This window comes from Ochotona princeps, chromosome 25 (assembly GCF_030435755.1).
Source record: "Ochotona princeps isolate mOchPri1 chromosome 25, mOchPri1.hap1, whole genome shotgun sequence".
In the NCBI taxonomy this organism is placed as follows: domain Eukaryota; kingdom Metazoa; phylum Chordata; class Mammalia; order Lagomorpha; family Ochotonidae; genus Ochotona; species Ochotona princeps.
In genome coordinates, this window is record NC_080856.1 from 553614 (window position 1) to 574361 (window position 20748).

Here is a 20748-nt window from a genome sequence, read left to right on the forward strand (position 1 = left end):
CTTCCTTCTCCTGTGCTTTCAGCTACCCAGCTTTGTCTCTACTTTTCTTGGAATCACAGACATGAGAAATTTCTGCTTCTGAATTGATTCTCTACAAAATTCCAGACAAGTAGAAGGCTTGCTTTAAATGTATTCTGTATCAGGAATGAAAAAACAGAATGTGGAAACAATGGTCTTACCCACTTTCCTGTATCCTTTGACCCTTTGCGCCCTAATCAACTATGTAAAGATCATCAAAACAAGAATAAAATTTTAAGAAATGTATTCTGTATCCCTATGTCAAGCTGTCTGATGACAGTACAAAGCTGGCATTGAAAAGATAGATACTAATCATTACATTGTAACAGCCTTTCGCCAGTGGAAATGACTGACGGGTGTCATGTCACTTTCATCATGCCTTCTCACAGTGCCTGTGCTGACAGCACACCCAAGCGTCCTGCACAGGACAGGCTCCCAGAGAGGCTGCGACACAGCAGGTGCTTTACTGGGACAGTTCATTTTAAAGGGCCATTTAACCTTCAAGTCGAGACAGTCTCTCTTCTCTCTGCATTTTCTCACAAGAACATCTCCAAGTCTGAGCTGCAACACCCAGACAGGACCGATTTTACTTATAAGAGCCGCAGATTCCCCGACCACAGCACTTCTTCATCCACACTCATGTAGCTCCACTAGTCATCCTGCCGGATCAGCAATACTGCAGCTCCCAAGAATGATACCTATCACCTGCTGGGCTTTCCACGCAGCCTTTCCTCTCTTCCCAGTATCTTTTGATGGGATGCTCTATTTCTCTAATGTTTAAGGGAAAGAAATCAGTCTTCAGATGCCTCTGCTAGCAAGTAAAGTCAAAAGTATTTCAGGCAAAGGCAGCCCTCTAAAGATCTGAGTGACAGAGTTAATGTGGTTCCGTTGCTGTCAGCGGATCGGTCATATGTCATTACCTTGGTTCCTGTTTCTCCGCCACAGAATGGGCCTGGGTAAGAGCAGAAAGGACAGCAGCCACTCAACAGTTGACACTGCTTACCCCAGAGAGTCTGTTTCCAAGGATGGTCTAGTGACAACCAGGATGGCCGGCGCAGGTCTACCTGCGCTCCGGAATCCAGGTCTGAAGACCCAGTGCTCATCCTTCTCTTAATGTCTCTTTGATACAGGTTTGTGCTCAGACAAGCTTCTCACTACTGTACAAAGCTGGCAACACGTACTTCTCACTGTAATGCCCTCCTCATCCAGCATTCCCTGGCAACGAAAGTTGTTCTTCCTAAATTGACCTCATAACCCACACAGAGAAGATGGATTCTAGAAAAGTTGCATGTAGATTGAAATCTGTTCCAAGTATACTGTAAGAGATGATGGATTGTGGAAGAAACCATTTAAAATAATGACTGACCTAAAAAATGCAAATTTTGAGATCATTAAAGATGATCTGCAAGAAAAAAAAAAAGCCTTATTTATTTTTAGCCCCTCTGGTACTATTCCGGAAACCACATCAGTATATTAGGGAGTTTAAATAAACATGTCATTTTTTTTTCCTCTCTCTCCTTGCTTTGCAGAAAGCTACTTATGTAAATTTATCTAAGAACATCAGCTAGCCAGGTGAGAGCCTGCTTCTTCTCTATGCTGGGATATGATTATAAACTATAGAGGATTACACATATTTAAGTTGATCCCATAATGTCCCTGTCTGCCTCTACATAAACATCACGTTTCACTGCGTCCCTGCACAGCCTTCAGTATTAGCAGTTATGAAGCCAAGTCCCTGTGAAATATTCCATCACTAACGCACTAGGGACAGATTAGTCACAAACCTGACCTGGTCAACTTCCTGTCCTTTGGCACTATTTACAGAAAATGCTCGCATGAGGACTTTTTAAAGTGGAGCACTGTTTTTACCAAGCAGTTACTTTCACACCCAAAGCATCTCTTTGTATGTTTAGATGTTCTGAGCAATACATTAAAGTCTTGTCAACAGCACCACCATCTTCAAGCAAGATTGGGAATTCATTCCTGGGATTGCTGAAGAGCAGTTAAAATCATCAGGTCTGGCTGCTGTGAGACAAACGCAGCAAAATGTTGACTGTGGAACATGGATGGGGAGTATATTGATGTCAACACATATATTTTCCAGTTTTATGTATGTTTAAATATGAGAGAATGAAGAGGATATTTGGCCTAGTGGTTAAAGGGGCCCATGTGCCATGCCAGGAGGCCTAGGTTCAAACCCCAGCTTAGGTTCCTAACGGTAGCATCCCGCTAACACAGGCCCTGGAAAGGCAGTGGCCATGGCTCAACTATTCCTGCTCCTGCCCCTAGGGGATGTGGACTGCAGTCTCTGCCCCAGGCCAGCCCCACCCACTGAGGGCATTTGGGGAGCCAATCAGCAGACAGGAGCTCTCTTAGGCCCTCTGTCTCTCAAATAAATAAAATACAAGTGGCAATTCAAAATATTCATGGAAAGCTGGATTAAAGATGCTTATTTTGGTGCAAATTTTTCAACAATGTTTTGTGCGAACATAAACTTTTAATTAAACTGGAAGTATTCTCATATTTTTATAATAAACTATTAGGTAAGATATTGCCAGATTATTAATAGTGGTTATTATTCATTGATGGAGTAATTTGATATCAAAAAGAATGAAAGATTCATTTAATATAAAATATTTCTATTTCTATTTTCGTAGGCATTTCCTTAGCATTCCGTCCGCTAATGCTACAGATTTTTCTGAATGGAACCACATGCAGGTATGGGGACCACATAATTCTGATGAAACATTTATAAAGCCCCACTGAACTTATGAGCCCACTGTATTTCTCACTCTAGTCTTACATGGTAGTGTCAGCAAACATCACTCTCAGGCTATAGACAAGAGAAGGGAACTTTGGGAAAGCAGTGGTTTGGACTTAGCTGGGGTCACTGAGCCGGTCAAGGGACTACAGCCGTGCTAGCAAGCACACTCTTCTGCCCACACATGACACGCTCCGTGGGAACCAGCTTTCAAGAAGAGCCATGAAGAATCACTTCAAAGAATGAAGTGCACTAAACTAGGAACAGAAGACAAAAACAATACAACTTGATAAATTGGTCTGAAAGCAGATGAATTTAATGTTGGAATTCTTCAGCAGTAATGGAGGGTTTACACTGTACAGCTTTTGGAAGCAGAAAGGTGTTAAAAACTTCGGTGATCATCTTTTCTTTTCTTCCATCCCTTGGCCAAGTCCAGAGCAGGGCAAGTGCTTAGAGACTTGAGGCCCCTCGCTGCCATGCAGAGGCCAAACGATGGCTCTAGTAAATCCATAAAATTGTTAAATTCAAAAGAAATCAGAAGTATGAATGGCAAGTTGGCATTTCTTTAGGTGTACTCAGATACGCACTGAAGAGGGGGATTAGACCTAGTGTAGCTTGATGCCAAGATGAACTCTGGCACAGTGAGATCATTAGGACTGACACTATCAGAGCTTACGGGGGGCGGGGAATCAACTGAGCAGCTCATTTTTCAACTTAACTGATTTTCACAATGCCTTCCAGCAGACCTTTAATGGCACCGATGTATTTACGCTAATAAAAGCTGAATCTATTATGGACCAGAGAGATGAATGTAAGTCACTTCCTGCAATGCCAATGCTGCTCAGATGCAATATTCTTCATACTAACATGATCCGATACGATGAAAACAATATGCTACTGCTGCTGGCCACACTTTTTTTTGGGAGACTAGAAGAGATTCCTGGCAGAGCCTTGCCTTGGTTTCGGCATCAATGGAATTATCTTCAGCAAATTATCCCACTGTAAGCAGCTGTGTCCATCAACCTTCAAGAAGACTTAACTAAAGCTGCAGCAATCACTCAGCCAACCAAATACTTCCATTCTGATCTTGTTGATGTCTAAAATGTAGACATCACAGCTTATTGCCTTATTAGCAGTACTTCCACACTGCTTCCTGCCAGAGATCTTCAAGGAAAATGCAACAAATTGGATATACCTCATTATAAACGTACTAGTTTTATTATCTGTAGTGTACCAAATAGTGCCCCATCCCTCAATCTGATTTCTACACAGAATTTCAGAGTGTGGTAAGAAATGGGATGAGATTATATTGGATATAAATGGCTCCTAAGTCCAATGAAAACGTCCTTATAAGAGTGAGAAAAGAGCTAATGGAATCATAGGAGAGCTGGCCACGTTCAGATGCAGTCAGAGATGGGAGAGATGTTACAAGAGCCAAGAAACATCAGGTACCACTAAGAACTGGAAGAGGCAAGAATGAGGCCTCAAGTCTCTTTCTCTCTACTGTCGCTGGAGGGAAGGTGGCTCCTGGCCTCTGAAACCAGGGAAGTTACACTACAGACCTTACTGCTCTGTAGTTTTAAGCCACTCAGTTCTGTGTTCCTGTGTTTCGGCAGTGCTAGGATGCTGATGCACAGCTGTCATGGTCATCAACAGCAGGTGCACCACATCTGCTAATACATGGAAAGCAGAGAAACTCCAGGAAAGGGAGAAAGAAGGTGAGACAGCAGCATCTCTCCTTGTGACGCCAGTGTAGTGGCAGTCAGGAAAGAAGCTTGGAGGTGAGAGTTACAGTGTAATGAAAAGGAAGTAGGTAAATAGCCAGAGGCGGAGGGAGGGAGGAGGTGAAGGCGGGAGGGAGGGAGGGAGAGAGAGAGAGCGCGAGAGAGCGAGAGCGCCAGCAAGCGATGTAGGTCATTACCAACTCAAGAGCTGATGGACACAGTGAGCACAGGTCAGAAAGCCAACACAGAAAGAGGTAAGGAGTGGCAGGATACACTTTAGAGCACTCACACGTGACACAGGGGAGGAAGGAGTGGTATGTTTCACAGTAATTACTCCATTTAATCAGGAGTACGTTATGGCATAGATTTTATTATTCCCACTATATAGAGGAAGAGCTAGGTACACACAAAAGTAAAGCAACCTGCTCACAAGCACAAAGCTATCCAATGAAATGGCTGGAATTTGAACCCATCTGTGTCAGATTCCAAGGTTTATACACAAACTTGGTTCAAAGCGTCTAATGTGACATTTGGTGATAGTTAACAATGGCCTCCGCTGTCATTTTCCGTCCTTCCTCCAGAAATGTTCTCGATAGCAATTCTGATTCTGACTCGAGTGGACTCACCTGGACCTCTTACAGAACCCTGACCCCATGGCGGCCTCACTCCTGCCGAGGGACACACATGGGCAGGGACACTGGGAGGAGCCTAGGGGGCCAGTCCACAGGTGTAGGTGAGAGGCGGCACCTGGCTGAGGAAGGGAAAGTGTGGTGTTTGCACACTGTAGCTACTGCACTTCTCAGAAGTCATCTGTGACAAATACTGGGGCAGCGAGAAAAACTAAAAGATGCTCTAAATGTCTCAAGACCGCTTAGTTTTTCCTCACACAGCCTGCAGCTGTCCCTCCAGTGGTGTGGGTCTTTGAGGCTGAGCAGCAGGAAGCCACCTCTATCTCGCAGGGCCCTCTCTGAGCCAAGACGCGCGCGGGCTCATTTTACTGCAATGCTCAGCAATGTGCTAGACTAGGAAGCAGCTTCTACTGCTGCTCCAAATATTGTTCTGCCACTTTCTGGGTCTGCAGCAAATAAAGGCTGACATGCCTTGAAAGCGACTGGTGCTATTCACCACAGAGCCAAGCGGCCACGGGACTGGATCCCGTTGCTTGTGTTCAAGCTAGGTTTGATGATTCTCTATGGAGGAAACACTTCTTCAATGTAACTGTGCTTTACTGGCTTCTGGCTGGCTGGCCAGGACAGAGATGCTTGGAGCGATGGGAGATTCAGGAACTTGCAAGGGTCAGAAGCTGCCAGTGACACCATCAGTCCATGAGCCATACTTTATGGGGAAACCGGCATGAAGCAAAACTTCCGAAAATCCAATGTGTAAACACAGTACCTGGTAAAACTGTAAATGAGATTTATAGGTCAGCGGCTTGTCTCACCACTCCACTCTCAGAGCAGCCAAGTAGAGGATGTCCCTTTGCAAGGAGGGGAAGAGAGTGAAGCACTATTCACACAGCGACCTACTCGACAGCTTCATAGAGAAGGGATGAAAACCCTTAAGAAAACTCCCCTTGTTGATCCTGGTGCGGTAGCCTAGTGGCTAAAGTCCTCACCCTGCACATGCCAGGATCCCATATTGGCGCCGATTTCTGTTCTAGCTGCTCCATTTCACATCTCCTCCCTGCCTGTGGTCTGGGAAAGCACCAGAGGATGGCCCAAAGGCTTGGGACCCTGCACCCATGTGGGAGGCCCAGAAGCAGCTGCTGGCTTTGGCTCAGCTCTGGCCATTGTGGCCACTTGGGAAGTGAAGCAGCAGATGGAAAATCTTTCCATCTCCTCTGTAAATCTGACGTTCCAATAAAAATAAAATCTAAAAAAAGAGTCCCTTTTCATTTTTTAAAAGATGGAGACACCAAAATAGAAGTTTGTTCCCAAATCCATGATAAACTCAAGCAACGAAATGAACCCATTCAGCCCTATTCCCTCATGCCTGTGGTAAGGACAAGTTCAGATCCCGGGAGACACGTAAAATCAGAAGATGGTGTTTACTTCAAGAGACCATTCTAGAATTGCATACAGAATGCTGGACATGGAGCTCTAAAACCGCCTGTGCAAAAACCTAGCTCAGGGGAAAGGAACAATGTCTTCCGGTTTGAAGCAGCATGTGTCACCTTGTGGGAGGAAGCCATTCTGGGATAAAGTGCCGGCAGCAGAGGACTCTGAGATGTTAGCCATGCGGTTCATCCATTCCTGTTTTCATGCTGGCAGCATTAGCACAGCTCAGGAAATAAGCTATTTTAGATTAAACACTATCAAGAATACCCCATTCAAGATCATGGACCTTATACTATGAGCAGAAACTTGCCACACACATCCCTGAGCAGGGAAGGCATCATTAACTCCTTCACTTTGATCCATCCGCCCAGCCAGCAAACAGCGAGGGCCTTCTCTCTGACAGACGCTGCTCTAGCTGCTGGGGATTTCAGAGCCAACTGCACTAAGCACCCAAGGGTGGGCAGCTGCTGCAAAGTGCACCCACCACGGAGCCTCAGGAGCTACTTCCATGTTCTACCGCCCTTTGTGAGTGTGATGGGAGGGGACTGGGAAAGTATTCAAAATACCACAAAAGTGAAATATTTGAAAAGAAATCTTGAAATCCACAAAATACACAAAGCACAAGTCCTAATTTTATACTGTGAGATCCAACAGACAATGTCAAATTTGTAACGGAAAGAAAAATACAAGCAGCTAAACACTCAAAAATCTCAAATGCTCTACATCTTGTAGCAGACTGCTCAAGGGTGGCCTGGGCACCAACACAATCCTTAGATCAAGAGAGGCACTGGTCCCGAGGACAGACTGGGTAGCTTGGGGTGAGTGATGGCTCCACCAGTGGCTACCCACATGACTGTGGGCAAGGTTTTCCACTGCATTATTTCACAGTTTGCTCACTGTAATAACACCTCCCTTACAGAGCAGCTTCCCTATAGACATCCCTACGGGTCCATTCCTACAAACATCCCTATGGGTCCATCCACCTAAAGCACTCAGGACGCAGGCTCACACATGGTAAATGCTCCCGACATATTCACTGCCCTCAGCACTGCTACCCACTCCTGGCACTCTCCTTGCTGTTACTTCTGCTATGACCACCAGTACAACTCTGCTACGTCATTTCTGTGTAAGTATTCTACCTAAGAAATGATGCTGTACTCTTTCTTCCTACCGACTTTGTTCTTTCCATTCTGTGGGATCTGTAAGCAGCAATGATGCCGACACATGTCAGCACACACAGAAATCCAGAGTGTTTGCACTGCGGAAGACGCAAGGGCAAAGCGTCTGGGTGTTGCCGTTACCAGCCACCCACGTTCTGCGCCTGCTCATCATCACCCAGATGGAAGAGGCACTGAGACAGCAGTTCTGTGCTCCCGACAAGGCAGCTGCGCCCGTCTGGGGCCACGGTGTGCAGCCTTTGGGGAAAGGCACCTCTTTTCTTCTGTCAGCACTGGTCTAGCAGAGGCAACAACTTTCAAGGACATTTTTACACCTCATCTAATTGAATGTTTTAGCCCATCTGCATCCTCAACACATGCACACATTTCTCCAAGTTCTTTTCTTCACACTTGTCTTGGATTCTCAGCTAAAATTTCTGAAAATTATGTCTTTCTTTAGATTAGCCTGGGAATAAACACATTAAGGAAACACAGAAATACATTTTGGAACCACTAAACCCTGAGTATGGGAAACCATGTGAGAAGCCAACTACAATCATCATAAAGCAAGGGAATTTCTCAAGATGGGAAAGAAAAATAACCATTTTTTTGTATGCATTTTAGTTACCTAAGAATATGAAATAAACTCATGCACATGGTCTAACTAATTTGCATTTTGATAAAACAAACATTTTGGTGAAAAAAAAAGAGAGGACAACTAGATAACCAAGTAACAAAGCAGGTGAGTTTGGTTTGAATAACAGTGTGGGTGACCTCCAAAAGCCCATGAACTGGGGCTTGCTCCCCAACATCTTACGTTAGGATTACCACTCATGGGTAATAGATTTTGGTGTAGACTAGATCTAGGTATCTAGAAGTAAACTCTGGGGAGGGGGTGTCCCCAGGTCACTGGGTATACGCCCTGGAAGGCTGTCCCCACCAGAGCACTGGCTCCCTAGGCTAACGTGAGCCAAGCCTTCTCTCTGCTTCCAGGCTCACCCGGGGACGTTTTTCTGTACACTTCCACCAGACACCGAACTCCTGGGGCCACATGACTCTGGGTGTTAATCTCCAAGCCACAAAACTCCCTTCCTCCTAAGTAACTCTTCCCAGGTATTCAGCTAAGGTGATGCAAAGCTGACTAATGTGAGGCATTTTAACTCTGAAAACAAATTTGGAGATTAGTAGCATGAATGACATTATCCTCAAAATTTATTCCCTTACATATAATTATATCTTGACAAGGTCAAAAAGAGAACAGATAAAGTTGAAGCTCTCACCTAGCCTCAGAACGGAATAACTGACTTACAGGACAAGAGGCACAGTTACCTGTACAAGATAACTGCTGATAGGGTGGGGAGTGATCGGACAGGCTGGCCAGCAGACTGCCCAGAGAGGTCACTCAGTTGGCAGTGTGCAACCCTGACATGGCCCAGACTGTAGTCAACTAGTTATGAGTCTCAATGTGTCTTTGCTACTCAAGCTGAAAATTATCATGCCTAGTATGCCAGAATCCTTAGTTCTCAAACTCAATTGGTCTCTTAAATTTAGTATAATAACCATGCTCACTATAGCACACAGCATGGAAACTAAATACTGAAAGTTTTCTTTTGGAAACAAAACTAAAAGTATGGTGGGACAAAACAGAAAAGAAGCTTTTGTTCCCTTCTGTATGTCACATTTTAGCCTTGAAGGTATTTTTTAAAAATGTATTTATTTTTTACTGGAAAGTCAGAGCTAAAGAGAGACAAAGAAAGGGAGGGAAAAGGAAGGAGAGAGAGAGAGAGAGAACATGACTCTTCTACCCACTGGTTCATTCCCCAAATGGTCATAACGGCCAGAGCTGGGACAATTTGAAGCTGGGATCCAGGATCCAGGAGCTTCTTCTAGGCCTGCCATTTGGATGTAGAGGTCAAATGCCTTGGGCCATCCTCCATTGCCTCCCCAGGTCATTAGCAGGGAGCTGGTTCAAAAGTGGAGCATTCTGGAGTAGAACTGGCACCCTTCTGGGTCTAGCATTGTAGGTGGAGGATTAGCTTGATATGCCACCATGCCAGTCCCATCACTCTGCTGGTATTGACTCTTAAAACTTACGCACTCTGTCTACCCAATTCTGTCTGTCCATCCATCCATCTATCCATCATCCATCTATCCAGGCTTGCATGAATTCATTCAGTGAATAAATTACTGAGTACCTTACTGCACCTGACCTTTACAGAGCTTTCAGTACTGACCCGAGCTCCAGATGCTCCCCTTTCCTTTCCAGTTCTCTGCTAATGAGCCTGAGAAGGGAACAGAAGACAGCCTCAACATCTGGGTCTCAGCCACAAACATGGGACACCTAAAAGGAAGTGTAGACTCCTGGCTTCATTCAGGCCTAGCTCTGGCTACTGTGACCGTGGGATGAATAACTGGATGAAAGATCTCTCTCTCTCTTCTCTCTCTGTAACTGCCTTTCAAAGAAATAAGTGAATCTTTAAAAAAAAAAAGTACTTCATAATGCAAAGACATAAAATAAATAAACAAAGCTGACTAATAATTAAAGTTGTGCCCATAATTAAATGGGAGAATTTGATTTCCACGCACAGAAAAATTAAACTAGATCCCTATCTCTTACCTTATATAAAAAACCATCTCAGAATGGACCAACTAGCTGAGTGATGACAGGGAACTTCCGCAGCAAAGCACAGGGGATACTGTGGAAGTGGGAATGGCTAAGAGTATTCTGGATCAGTTGCAGCTGCACAGGAACCAAAAGATACAGACAAGTGGGACTGCATCCAAGTAATGACCTCTAACAATGAAGGAAGCGATCAACAAAGTCAGGAGATAAGCTACAGACCAGCGACAAGGTATCTGCATGGTCTACCACCGGCCAGGGATTTATAATCAAAATCTGCAATGAACACCAGTAACTCATTGACAAAGTCAATAAATGGGCCGCAGCTCTAAAGGAACATTTTGCACTGGAAGACATACGAATAGCTAACTTGTACATGAAAAAATGTTCAATATTGCTATTCATCAGGAAAATGCAAATGGAAACCTTGAGGAGATAGCACTTCACTCCAGTTAGAAAGATGATTAACAAAAAGATAAAGACAACACAACCATGGCGAGGATGAGGTGAAGAGGGAACCCTCGCACACTCCAGGTGGGAGTGTAAGGTAATCTAACCATGGCGAGGATGAGGTGAAGAGGGCACCCTCGCACACTCCAGGTGGGAGTGTAAGGTAACACAACCATGGCAGAAACAGTATGAAAGCTCCTTGAAAAACTAAAACTGGAATTCCCATATGTCCCAGCAATTCCACTAATGGCTATATATTCAAGAGAAATGCAAGAGGTCTGTGAAGAAGTACCTGCACTCCCACAAAACAAAATCATCTTCATGTTTATCTACTGGTAAATGGCTAAAGAAAACATGTCCATATGTACAAAGAATACCCCTCCACCACAAACAGGGTGGGCTCTCGGGATCTACGACGACGCAGCTAGAACTGGAGACACTTCTGTTAGGTGAACTAAGCCAAGCACAGTCCAAGCTACCACATGATCTAATTATACATGGGGCATGAAACAGGTGCTGTCAGAGCAGCTGAGAGTAAATGGCTGTTAGGAAGCAGGGGCAGTGGAGAGGCCACACCTTTCAAGGCAAATTCCATGCAAACAATGAGAGGCTGTCTGCATGCTAACGAGAATTACCATCTCCATAGCCAAAGCTAACCTTTCCCTCCTGGCCCCCTAAAAGAGCTTTAGGAATTTCCATTATCTACTTACATTAGGACTAAATTTCCCTGGTGCCTCTTTAATTCATCTCCTCTTGTTTGATGCCAGATGAATATGGAAACAGACTGCAATTCTGATTTCAACTTTGTGACTCTTTCCTAGCCAGTGAAAACTGCTGAGCACAGCTTGGTGCCCGCACAGGCCTACCTGCAGCAGAGGCCGCTGCACTCCCAGGGCCTTCATGGTGTCAGCATTCGCGAGGATCTTCAAAGGGTCTGAGGTTTTTGTGACTCCTTCAATCTCCTTGTTGATTTCAGTTAGGACCTGATTGAGGAAGATGTCCTTGATATACACGGTGAGAAACTCTCGAAGAGGACACTGCTTAGCTGGGCCAAGTTCAAGGGCATGCTCAATCTCCTGAATGAATCTGAAAGACAAACAGTGAAGTTTGTCAACAATATAAAAGCAGCTACATGGACAGCATGGCACGCACATGGGCGTCTCTGGGCTGGGCCACTTCTACAGAGACAGCAGTCATCCTTCTGCTATTCGTTAATACAGAACGTGTGCTTTGTTAAACACACTGAAAAGAAACAGGATGAAACGGAAACTCATCTTCTGGGGCCAGCGTGGTGCTGCAGCAAGAGACCACTGCCTACCATGTGGCTTTCTGCATCATAGCACTGAGTCAAGTCCAGGAAGCTTCTGCTTCCTGTCCATGTGCCAGAGAGAGCAGCAAGTGCTCTGGCCTCTGTCTACTGTGGGAGATCTACATAGAGTCCTAGCTCAGCTTGTGGCCATTGTGGCAATTTGAGGGAGTGAACCAGTAGATGGAAGATTCTGTGTGTGTGTGCGCGCGCGCGTGCCTACTGTCTGTTCTGTCACTCTGCCTTTCAAAAACAAAACAATGTCATATCTCCTAATCAAGGAGAAGAGAGACAAACAATATTTGTACTAATTCAAGAAAGAAAGCAAACTACAAGAAGCAAAGGAAACACATGATAAATAGAAAACACCAAGACACTCCAGAATAATGCATATGCCTCACTGAAATGCTTACATGTGAGGTTTTTCAAAGATTTCTTCATTTATTTGAAAGGCAGAGTACCAAAGAGGAAGGGAGAGACAGAGTAAGACCTTCCATGCACTGATTCACTCCCCCAGAGAGTTACAATGGCAAAATCTGGACTGGGCTGAAGCCAGGAGCCAGAAACTTCTTCCAGGTCTTTCATGTGCATAAAGGGGCTCAAGTACCCAGGCTGTCTTCCACTGCTTTTCCAGGAACATCAGGGAGTTGGCTGCGAAGCAGAGCAGCCAAGACACAAACCAGTGCCCATTTGAAATGCTGGTGTTGCAGGCATTGGCTTTACATGCTGTGCTCCAATGACAGTCCCTAGGTACGAATGTTTCAGTAGACTCAGACTGGCAACACAGCACAGTGGGTTAAACTGCTGGCATTCCACATCACAGAACCAGGTCACATCCTAGCTACGCTGTTAATGAATCTGCCCTTGGGCCCAGGTCACACACACAGGAGATGGGGACGCAGCTCTCTGCTTTGACCTGGCCCAGCTCTGGCTGCTGCGCTACTTACAGAGGGAATCAGTGGACGGAAGCTCTCTCTCCCACCCCTTCCTTCTCCGCTCACCCTTTCCTTTCTTCTTCTTTTTTTTCTCTTTTCATGGATTCAGTTCCATAAGCTCTGGAATTTCCCCTTCACCCTCCCTAGGTCCCTCCCCACACTGTTCTCCCTACATTACTACAATAACACAGTCCTTCATAAACAGTCACTCATCAAAATATAGGGGAAGACTTCATGGTAAATGAGATAGAATGGATATTAAACAGAAGAAAAATGCTTCATAGTCATAATAAAAAGTGTACAATAAGTTACACTGAGATAACAGTTTTCCTAATCATGCAATGGACCAATTCCAGAAGTTTGAAAACACACTTTGTAGGTGTGGGTCAGAAGGCAGAGGAATTCTCGCAGCTATGGACGTCAGTGGCCGTGAAAGGCAAGCTGGCATTATCATGCAGAAGCACAATGCAGCTTCTCTTGGTCCTGGAACTCCACCTGTGGGAAATTCTCCCAGTAGATGTATCTGAATGTGGATGAGGTCACTCCATAGAATGTATACATCATTGCGGCAATGTGTTGGCAGCAAAATACTGGAAATCACTCAAACTTTCATTACTTATGAAGTAATTACAGTAGGATGCTCTATACACTGGAAAACCATACATGTGCCAACATGTAAAGACCTCCTGAGTGAGCAAGTGCAGACTGTAAATGCAGACTCCTACGCATTTCAGTTGTGCTTACTACATTACCATATATAAAAAGGGCATTCCTCGTTTGTTTATTTTAGCATAAAGATGTTTGGGGAGACTAGTAACAAACTAATGAGTACCTGCTGGAGGTGGGGGTATGGAACAGAAGCGGGAATGAGACTTTCAAATGATAACTTTTATAATTATTTGATTGTTAACAATTGGAAATATATTAACTACTTACATGAAACTAAATTAGAAAATTTAAAACTCACCTAACACACACTGAAAATAACATTCCCTAAACTGTTTCCTAATTAAACCATATTTAAAGTTTGGTGCGTAAATTATTCGTAGGTTTAGAAATTAAATTTAATAGCGTTTCCTTTACTTAACATATCAACATATTTCAGTAATTTTGCACAACACCAGGGTCTGGCATCCTTTGGCGTACATGCAAGTACGATTAAAGATGTCCATTGAAGATGAGCACAGTGAAAACAGCCATCCAAAGAACGTAGAAAGGAAATTGAAAATTCAGAGGGCACAAGACAGAGCAATCACATCTCAGTATCGGGAATATGGACAATAAAAAGATGATCGAAAACAAAGGCTGACCGGAAGATGAGTAAAGGAAGCAGAGAAATGGGAACAGAGATTTGGCCATGACATGATTTAGTGGGGCTGGGATTGTGTGTAGCAGGCTACGCCGCTGTCTCTGAATGCTGGTTCCTGCTGCTTGCCATGCAGCTCTCTGCTGCTGTGTGGGAAGCAGACGAGGTTGAGCCACATGCCTGGGTCCCTGCACACGTGTGGGAGACCCGGGTGGTGTGCCAGGCTCCTGGAATTAGCCTAGTCCAGACCCAGCTGCTGTGGCTATTTAAGGAGTGTACACAGTAGATATAAGATCAACTTCTCTCTCTCTCTAATGGCAATTTGCAAGCAAAGCTAAATAAGCATTTTTAAAAAGAAAAAGCATGTATTTATTATTTTTAGCTGACATAAAAACTGTATATTTTGAGGAGTATCTGATGTTTTGATACATGTATACATTGTCTACTGCTAATATCTCAGTAAACTTAGCTCTCCAAACATTTACCAGTTCCTTAAGGTAAAAACAATTCAAACTCCTTTAAGAGCTTTTTTTTTTTTTTGAAAGAAAAGTATAACACTACCATTATTCTCCGTAGTCACTCCATGATGCAACAGAACTGTGGAACTTAAAATTCCCATATAACAATAGCTTAATATTCATTAGATTGCATTTCCCCTTTTCTGCGGCCCACTCTCCTTGGCCTCTGCTACCACTTTTCCACTTTCCCTGCCCAAGTAGCACACACAAGTGGCCATCATTCTATGAGGTCCGACTCCGCGCCTGCCACATCGATCCCTGTGGAGTCCTTGTGCTTGCAGGTCATCCCCCACTGAGCTCTCAAAGAAAACCACTGTGACTAACACTCTCCGGAGGAAAGATGGAAACTCTTCTGAGCATTCCTTAATATTGCAAGAACGAATCATCAGAATCCGCACTTATTTTCCGCCCCGTGATTGAGAAAAAGGGTTTTGTGAGTCGAAGTATCTCTTCCATTTTCAAAACCTTTAACATTGATAACAGAAAACTGTTACTAGTCAATCTCCTACACAGTGGCTGAAGGCTCTAAATTACCCATGTGTTCTCTCTTTTTTTAAGTCCTGTATTTGCATTTGGAGTCCCTAAAACGTGAAAACCGACCTGATGGGGGGGCGCGCCCCCATCACATTTGACGGAGTGAATTCTTCAAACAGAAACCATTTGTTCCCTAAAGCACACACATCAGTCTCAGAAGACACATCCAGGCTGGTGTTACAATGGCTAACCTGAGGGGACCCATTCCAGGTGTTCCCGAATCTGCTTTCAGAGCTGCAAGGGACCTCAGTGTGCAGACACCATGCGTGCAGGGGAGGAGAGCCGTCAGGGCTGTCTTACCAGTCCTTTCCATAGCCAGAACTGGGCCAAGTGGTGGTTCTCAGGGGCTAAGCTACAGGCATTGGTAAGAGATGCTGATCAAATGATAAACGATTTCAGTTAGACAAGTGGAATAAATTTAAGAAATGTATTGTACATGCTAACTACAGTTGATAATCACAAGCTGTAGACCTGAAAACAATGGTAAGTCAGTGAGACAACGTGTTTGTTAATTAGCTCAATTTAGCCATTCCACCAAGCACATCCACTTCAAAACATTAGGCTGTATGTAGATCACAAATATCTATAATTGTGTTTGGCAGTTAAAAATTGAAACAGTTGAATCTGGATTTTAAAAGTAGTTAGTCGTTGTATTACAAGGGCCAACTGCCTTTTCCTGAGTGGGGAGGACGCAGAGGGAGAACATTCTGGTCAGCCTGGAGGTGACGCTCACTGTCCCTCTGTACAGGATGACATAGAGGGGCCCGTGGTGGACGACAAAGAGCCAGAGGAGCTTCCCCAAAGACTGCACTGGAGGTGGGCAGTGTGGCTCTCATGGTCATCTTACTCTTGCACTGTGTAAAACGTACATGGTAACATTACCTGCAACATTACCTGCGTCACGGGATGTTTAGCAATTCAATGGAGAAACAGAAGCGAGACTGACACACAGTAACTGCTCCCTGACTGGCGGCCAACACTTCCACCACGGTCTCACTATGGTTATATAAAGTCTGGCCAAGCAGGAGCTTAGAAGGCAATGCCACATGGTTTATAATTTCTGTCCACTTGTTTCCTATGTGATCACCTATAATCAGTAATTCAGATGACTAGATTAATATTTTTGAGTATTTCAGAAACAAAAAGATATAGAAATACCCAAGGCCCCATGTGGGCATGAGCCAAAGGTAAACTGCTCCTTGGTGAATCCTGCCTAAAAGGACTCCATGGAGGCACACGACAAACCCTCAGACAGTATCTGTTGAATGAAATAAATGTCTTTGAGCTTAACCCACAGTTCCTGAAACCATCACAAGCTCTATCTTCAAAAAGAACGTCCTGACGCCATGAACTTGCACTAGTGGTCCAAATAAAAGAAAAAAAGGAAAAATGTTCCATACCTCTCCAACTCCATGTGAACTGGAACCATCTATCGCAAGGTGTTTTCTAGTTCTTGTCCACAATACACATTGCTTCTTATTTTGGATGATAATGTTCACACTGCTGTGTATTCTGCTCTTTCACACAGGAATATAGATTGCTTCAATCACTTAATGAACAACATTACTAGACCAAACATTAATGATGCCACTGGCTTTATTCTGGATAACCCACAGTGAACATCTTCATTTTGCTCCTGTAACTCCCACAAGTTAAAAGACTGCGAGTAATTCTTCAAGACTTTTTTCCATGGGTGGGCTTGTATTTTACTGTCAGATTCCCACAGAATTCTATGTACATAGTTTGTTTCACACAGTTAACTATTTTAAAAGTGATCTGTTACATGGGAGATAGGGTGAGCCAAGAGCTCAGAGGAGAACCGCCAGAAATCCACGTCTTCCCAGTGAGGTCCTTAATCAGCTCTAAGGAAGAAAAGATTTTCTGAACAGTGGAAGGAGCAATGACATCAGGTAGGAACACAGAGGACACAGCACAAGGGTCTTCTCTAACTCTGAGAGGCACTTCCACGCTGACAAATAAGGAAGGAAGCGCCAAGTCCTTGTCGTGGATCTACAAGGAGAACAGACTGTAAGCACCAAAGAAAGCGACCGACACAATCATCTGCATAGAGGACCTGATGGCAGGATTGTGAGGAAAATCACTCAGATTAGCTTTCCAACAGGAGACACCAAAACACAAATACTGACAGTACACAACCACATTTCATTGCATTAAGAATCCTATTCCATGAGAGTCTAATACTGTGACTTGTAACTATTTAATTGGAAATCTTCTTTTCAGATTATCCACCAGGGAACCTTCAGAACTATGCACACATACATAATCCATACTCATATTTCCAAGGTTAATCTTTTTTTATATCAAGTCATGCATCCTGTGGAATGCATGACACACTACCTAAATCTCACCCAGTATTTTCAAAAGCGTTTTTTTTTTTAAATTTGGTTTCTATATAGTTACATTGTAAACTAATGAAAATGTAATGGTCCTAGGGCCTTGCCTCAATTCAGCCTCCTTATCACAAATTCCATACTACTATAACACTCAATTTCCTTCATTTTGTCTCCATAAAGGACTGTGGCTGCTACCAGCTGAAATATCCTTAAATGTAAAGGCCTATACTGCATTGTAGAAGTTGCAATGATTTCAATGACACTGAGTAATCTGAATAAAAACAGTTATTCAGGGTGGACTTCTATCACAACAAAATATATTCAATTCAATACCATATCTGATTTGCACAAAAAGAAACCAACCTAGAACCCACAACAAAATCTTCTCCCAGACAGAACTCCACCCTTGTACAAAGAACTGTGAGCAGTTAATGTTGCACTCCTGTATATGGGTCTTTGTAATGCAACCCAAGAAAGGCCCCTGTTATCCAACCTCCCATCAAGAGATATCAAAATACAGTGAGCTGGAAGAGATGCTTTGGTGTTCAAGTGCACACTGGGGTGACTGTAATTCACAATATCCTATGACAGGCTCAGAATACGGGGTGCTGATTATGACATGCAAGTGTTGGCTACTGAACTATCACACTGTATCCCCCACAAAAGCACAGAGAAGTTTGCTAAGAACTCCTGAGAGCCACGCCAAAGGCCCAAGCAGCTCATGCTGCAGCTCTCCCGAGCTCTGTTAAGACCCATTTCCTGCTTGATTGCTTTCAGACACAACATCTAAGTCACAGAGGAAATGAGCAGACAACATGGGAAGCGAAGGCAAGGAGCCTTGATGGGACCATTTGAGATATATTCAACTTACTTGTATTAGCTGAGTTGAAAGGATAATTTAGAAATGATTTACAAGGGGACTCAACGAGAAACAGTAGAATAGGCATACTGAAGGCTACAAATCAGTGGCACAAGAAAACGGAGAAAAATCCATAAAGGTTAATGCACTTGGGAGTCCATTTGCCTCTTAATTCATGGGAGTAAGCCACTGGCACATCAAGAAGAGGCTTTCCCAACAGTCTGTAATTGTTCCTGCTGAGTGAAACTACCATGTCTGTCTTTTGTATTTAAAGATTTTTTGGATGAAAGTGCAGAAGAAGCTCATCAATGCAGAGCCCATCATGTCTGAAGCATAGACCTCCTAGGAGACAATTGCTGAACTAATGAAATAAAAAGATACCTGCCTGCTCTTATGTGCAATGAGTCAAATTCTTGCCTAGGACTAGAGAAGAGGTAAAAATAAAGTAAAAGGAGATTTAAAAATTACTCACTAGATTTGGACTATAAAATATTATCAACAAGTTGAACATCTAATAACGTTAGTGTAAACGTACTGTAAGAGATGTGTGAGTACATTCAAGTGCTCTCTCTAGACGGAAAGGCACTTCAGATAAAACGAGTAAGCCACTTGGAAATGACAGCTGGAACATTTTTAGGCACATAAGCTAGAAATTGAAGTGACTTCACTCCTAGCCCTTATGTTAGAGACTTTTAAATTAAATATGCATATAATAAGGGTTATTCATGTGGGCCAGTCTTACTGGCATTAGGTGGTACCTCATTGATGTTTTAATTTGGATTTCCCTTATTGCCAGGGAACTTGAGCATTTTTTTCATATGTGTATTTGCCATTTGGGTTTGTTCCATTGTGAAGTGTGTGCCCATTTCCCGTGTGGCTTGTTTGTTTTGACATTTTGGTTGTTTTGTAGCTTTTTGTATATTCTGGAGATTAGCCCTCTATCACCTACGTAGTGCGCGAAGATCTTCTCCCATTCTGTGGGTTGCTTTTTTGCTTTGTTGATTATGTCCCTTGCTGTACAGAAGCTTCTTAGTTTGATGAGGTCCCATTTGTTTATTCTGGTCTTGATTTCTATTGCCTTTGGTGTCCTTTTTAGGAAGTCGGGACCTACCCCTAGATCTTGCAGAGTATTTCCAACATTTTCTTCCAAAAGTTTGAAGGTTTCTGGATGTAGGTTTAGATCTGTTATCCATTTAGATTTGATCTTACTGTATGGTGAGAGATGTGGGTCTATCTTTTTGTTTCTGCAGGCTATTAACCAGTTGTCCCAACAGCATTTATTGAACAGACCTTCCCATTTGCCTGGATTGTCATTTGTCTTTTTGTCAAAGATTATTTGGCGAGGTTGAGGGGAAAAGGGAACCCTACTCCACTGCTGGTGGGGCTGCAGGCTGGTACAGCCTCTATGGAAATCAGTATGGAGAACATTCAAACAACTCAAAATCAACATACCGTATGATCCAGCAACAGCACTCCTAGGAATATACCCAAAACACTTGTTTTATGAGAAACCAACATGCACTCCTATGTTCATAGCAGCACAATCAGTAATTGCAAAAACATGGAAGCAGCCAAAATGCCCATCAGCAGAGGATTGGATAAGAAAGCTATGGTTCATCTACTCCATGGAATACTACTCAGCTATTAAAAAAAAACAAAATGCAGTTCTTTGTGGCCAAATGGGCCAAACTGGAAACCATAATGCTAAGGGAAATGAGCCAATCCCAAAAGGTTAAATACCACATGTTTGCCTTAATTTAAGATGATATGATGTTATGTATAACATGTTATGTTACGTATGTTATATGTTGTGTATAAACTAAAATTGAAATGTCAATGAGGTGGTCACAGAAGGTGGTTAAGAACTCGCATTTATTTTTAAGATATTGGTTACTCATTACTATGTCAATTAATTCCATAATGATGTAAATTTTTGCTGATGGTATGTTGGAGCTTTTAATTGACTGGGATGATACTCTGCTGGCTCTGTCTTCAGACCAGAAAGGGTATACCTAAGAAGCCGTTGAACTTGACTGGACAATAAGATGCTGGACTCTATGTTTGGTATATGCTTGCAATGGGGGAATCTCAACTGAACTTGAGCTGTGGTTATGCAACAAGGTGGAGGAATCCACCATGGTGGGAGGGT

At 43.5% G+C, this 20748-nt stretch overlaps 1 protein-coding gene across 1 annotated transcript in view; it reads right to left on the reverse strand.

Annotated features, from left to right (window-relative positions):
- EXOC4 (exocyst complex component 4) overlaps nucleotides 1-20748 on the reverse strand; it is a 599303-nt gene that overhangs the window by 164354 nt on the left and 414201 nt on the right. The window contains exon 11 of the mRNA XM_004598184.4: nucleotides 11654-11873. Within this exon, the coding sequence (XP_004598241.2) occupies nucleotides 11654-11873 (220 nt within the window). The remainder of the gene's footprint in view (nucleotides 1-11653; nucleotides 11874-20748) is intronic.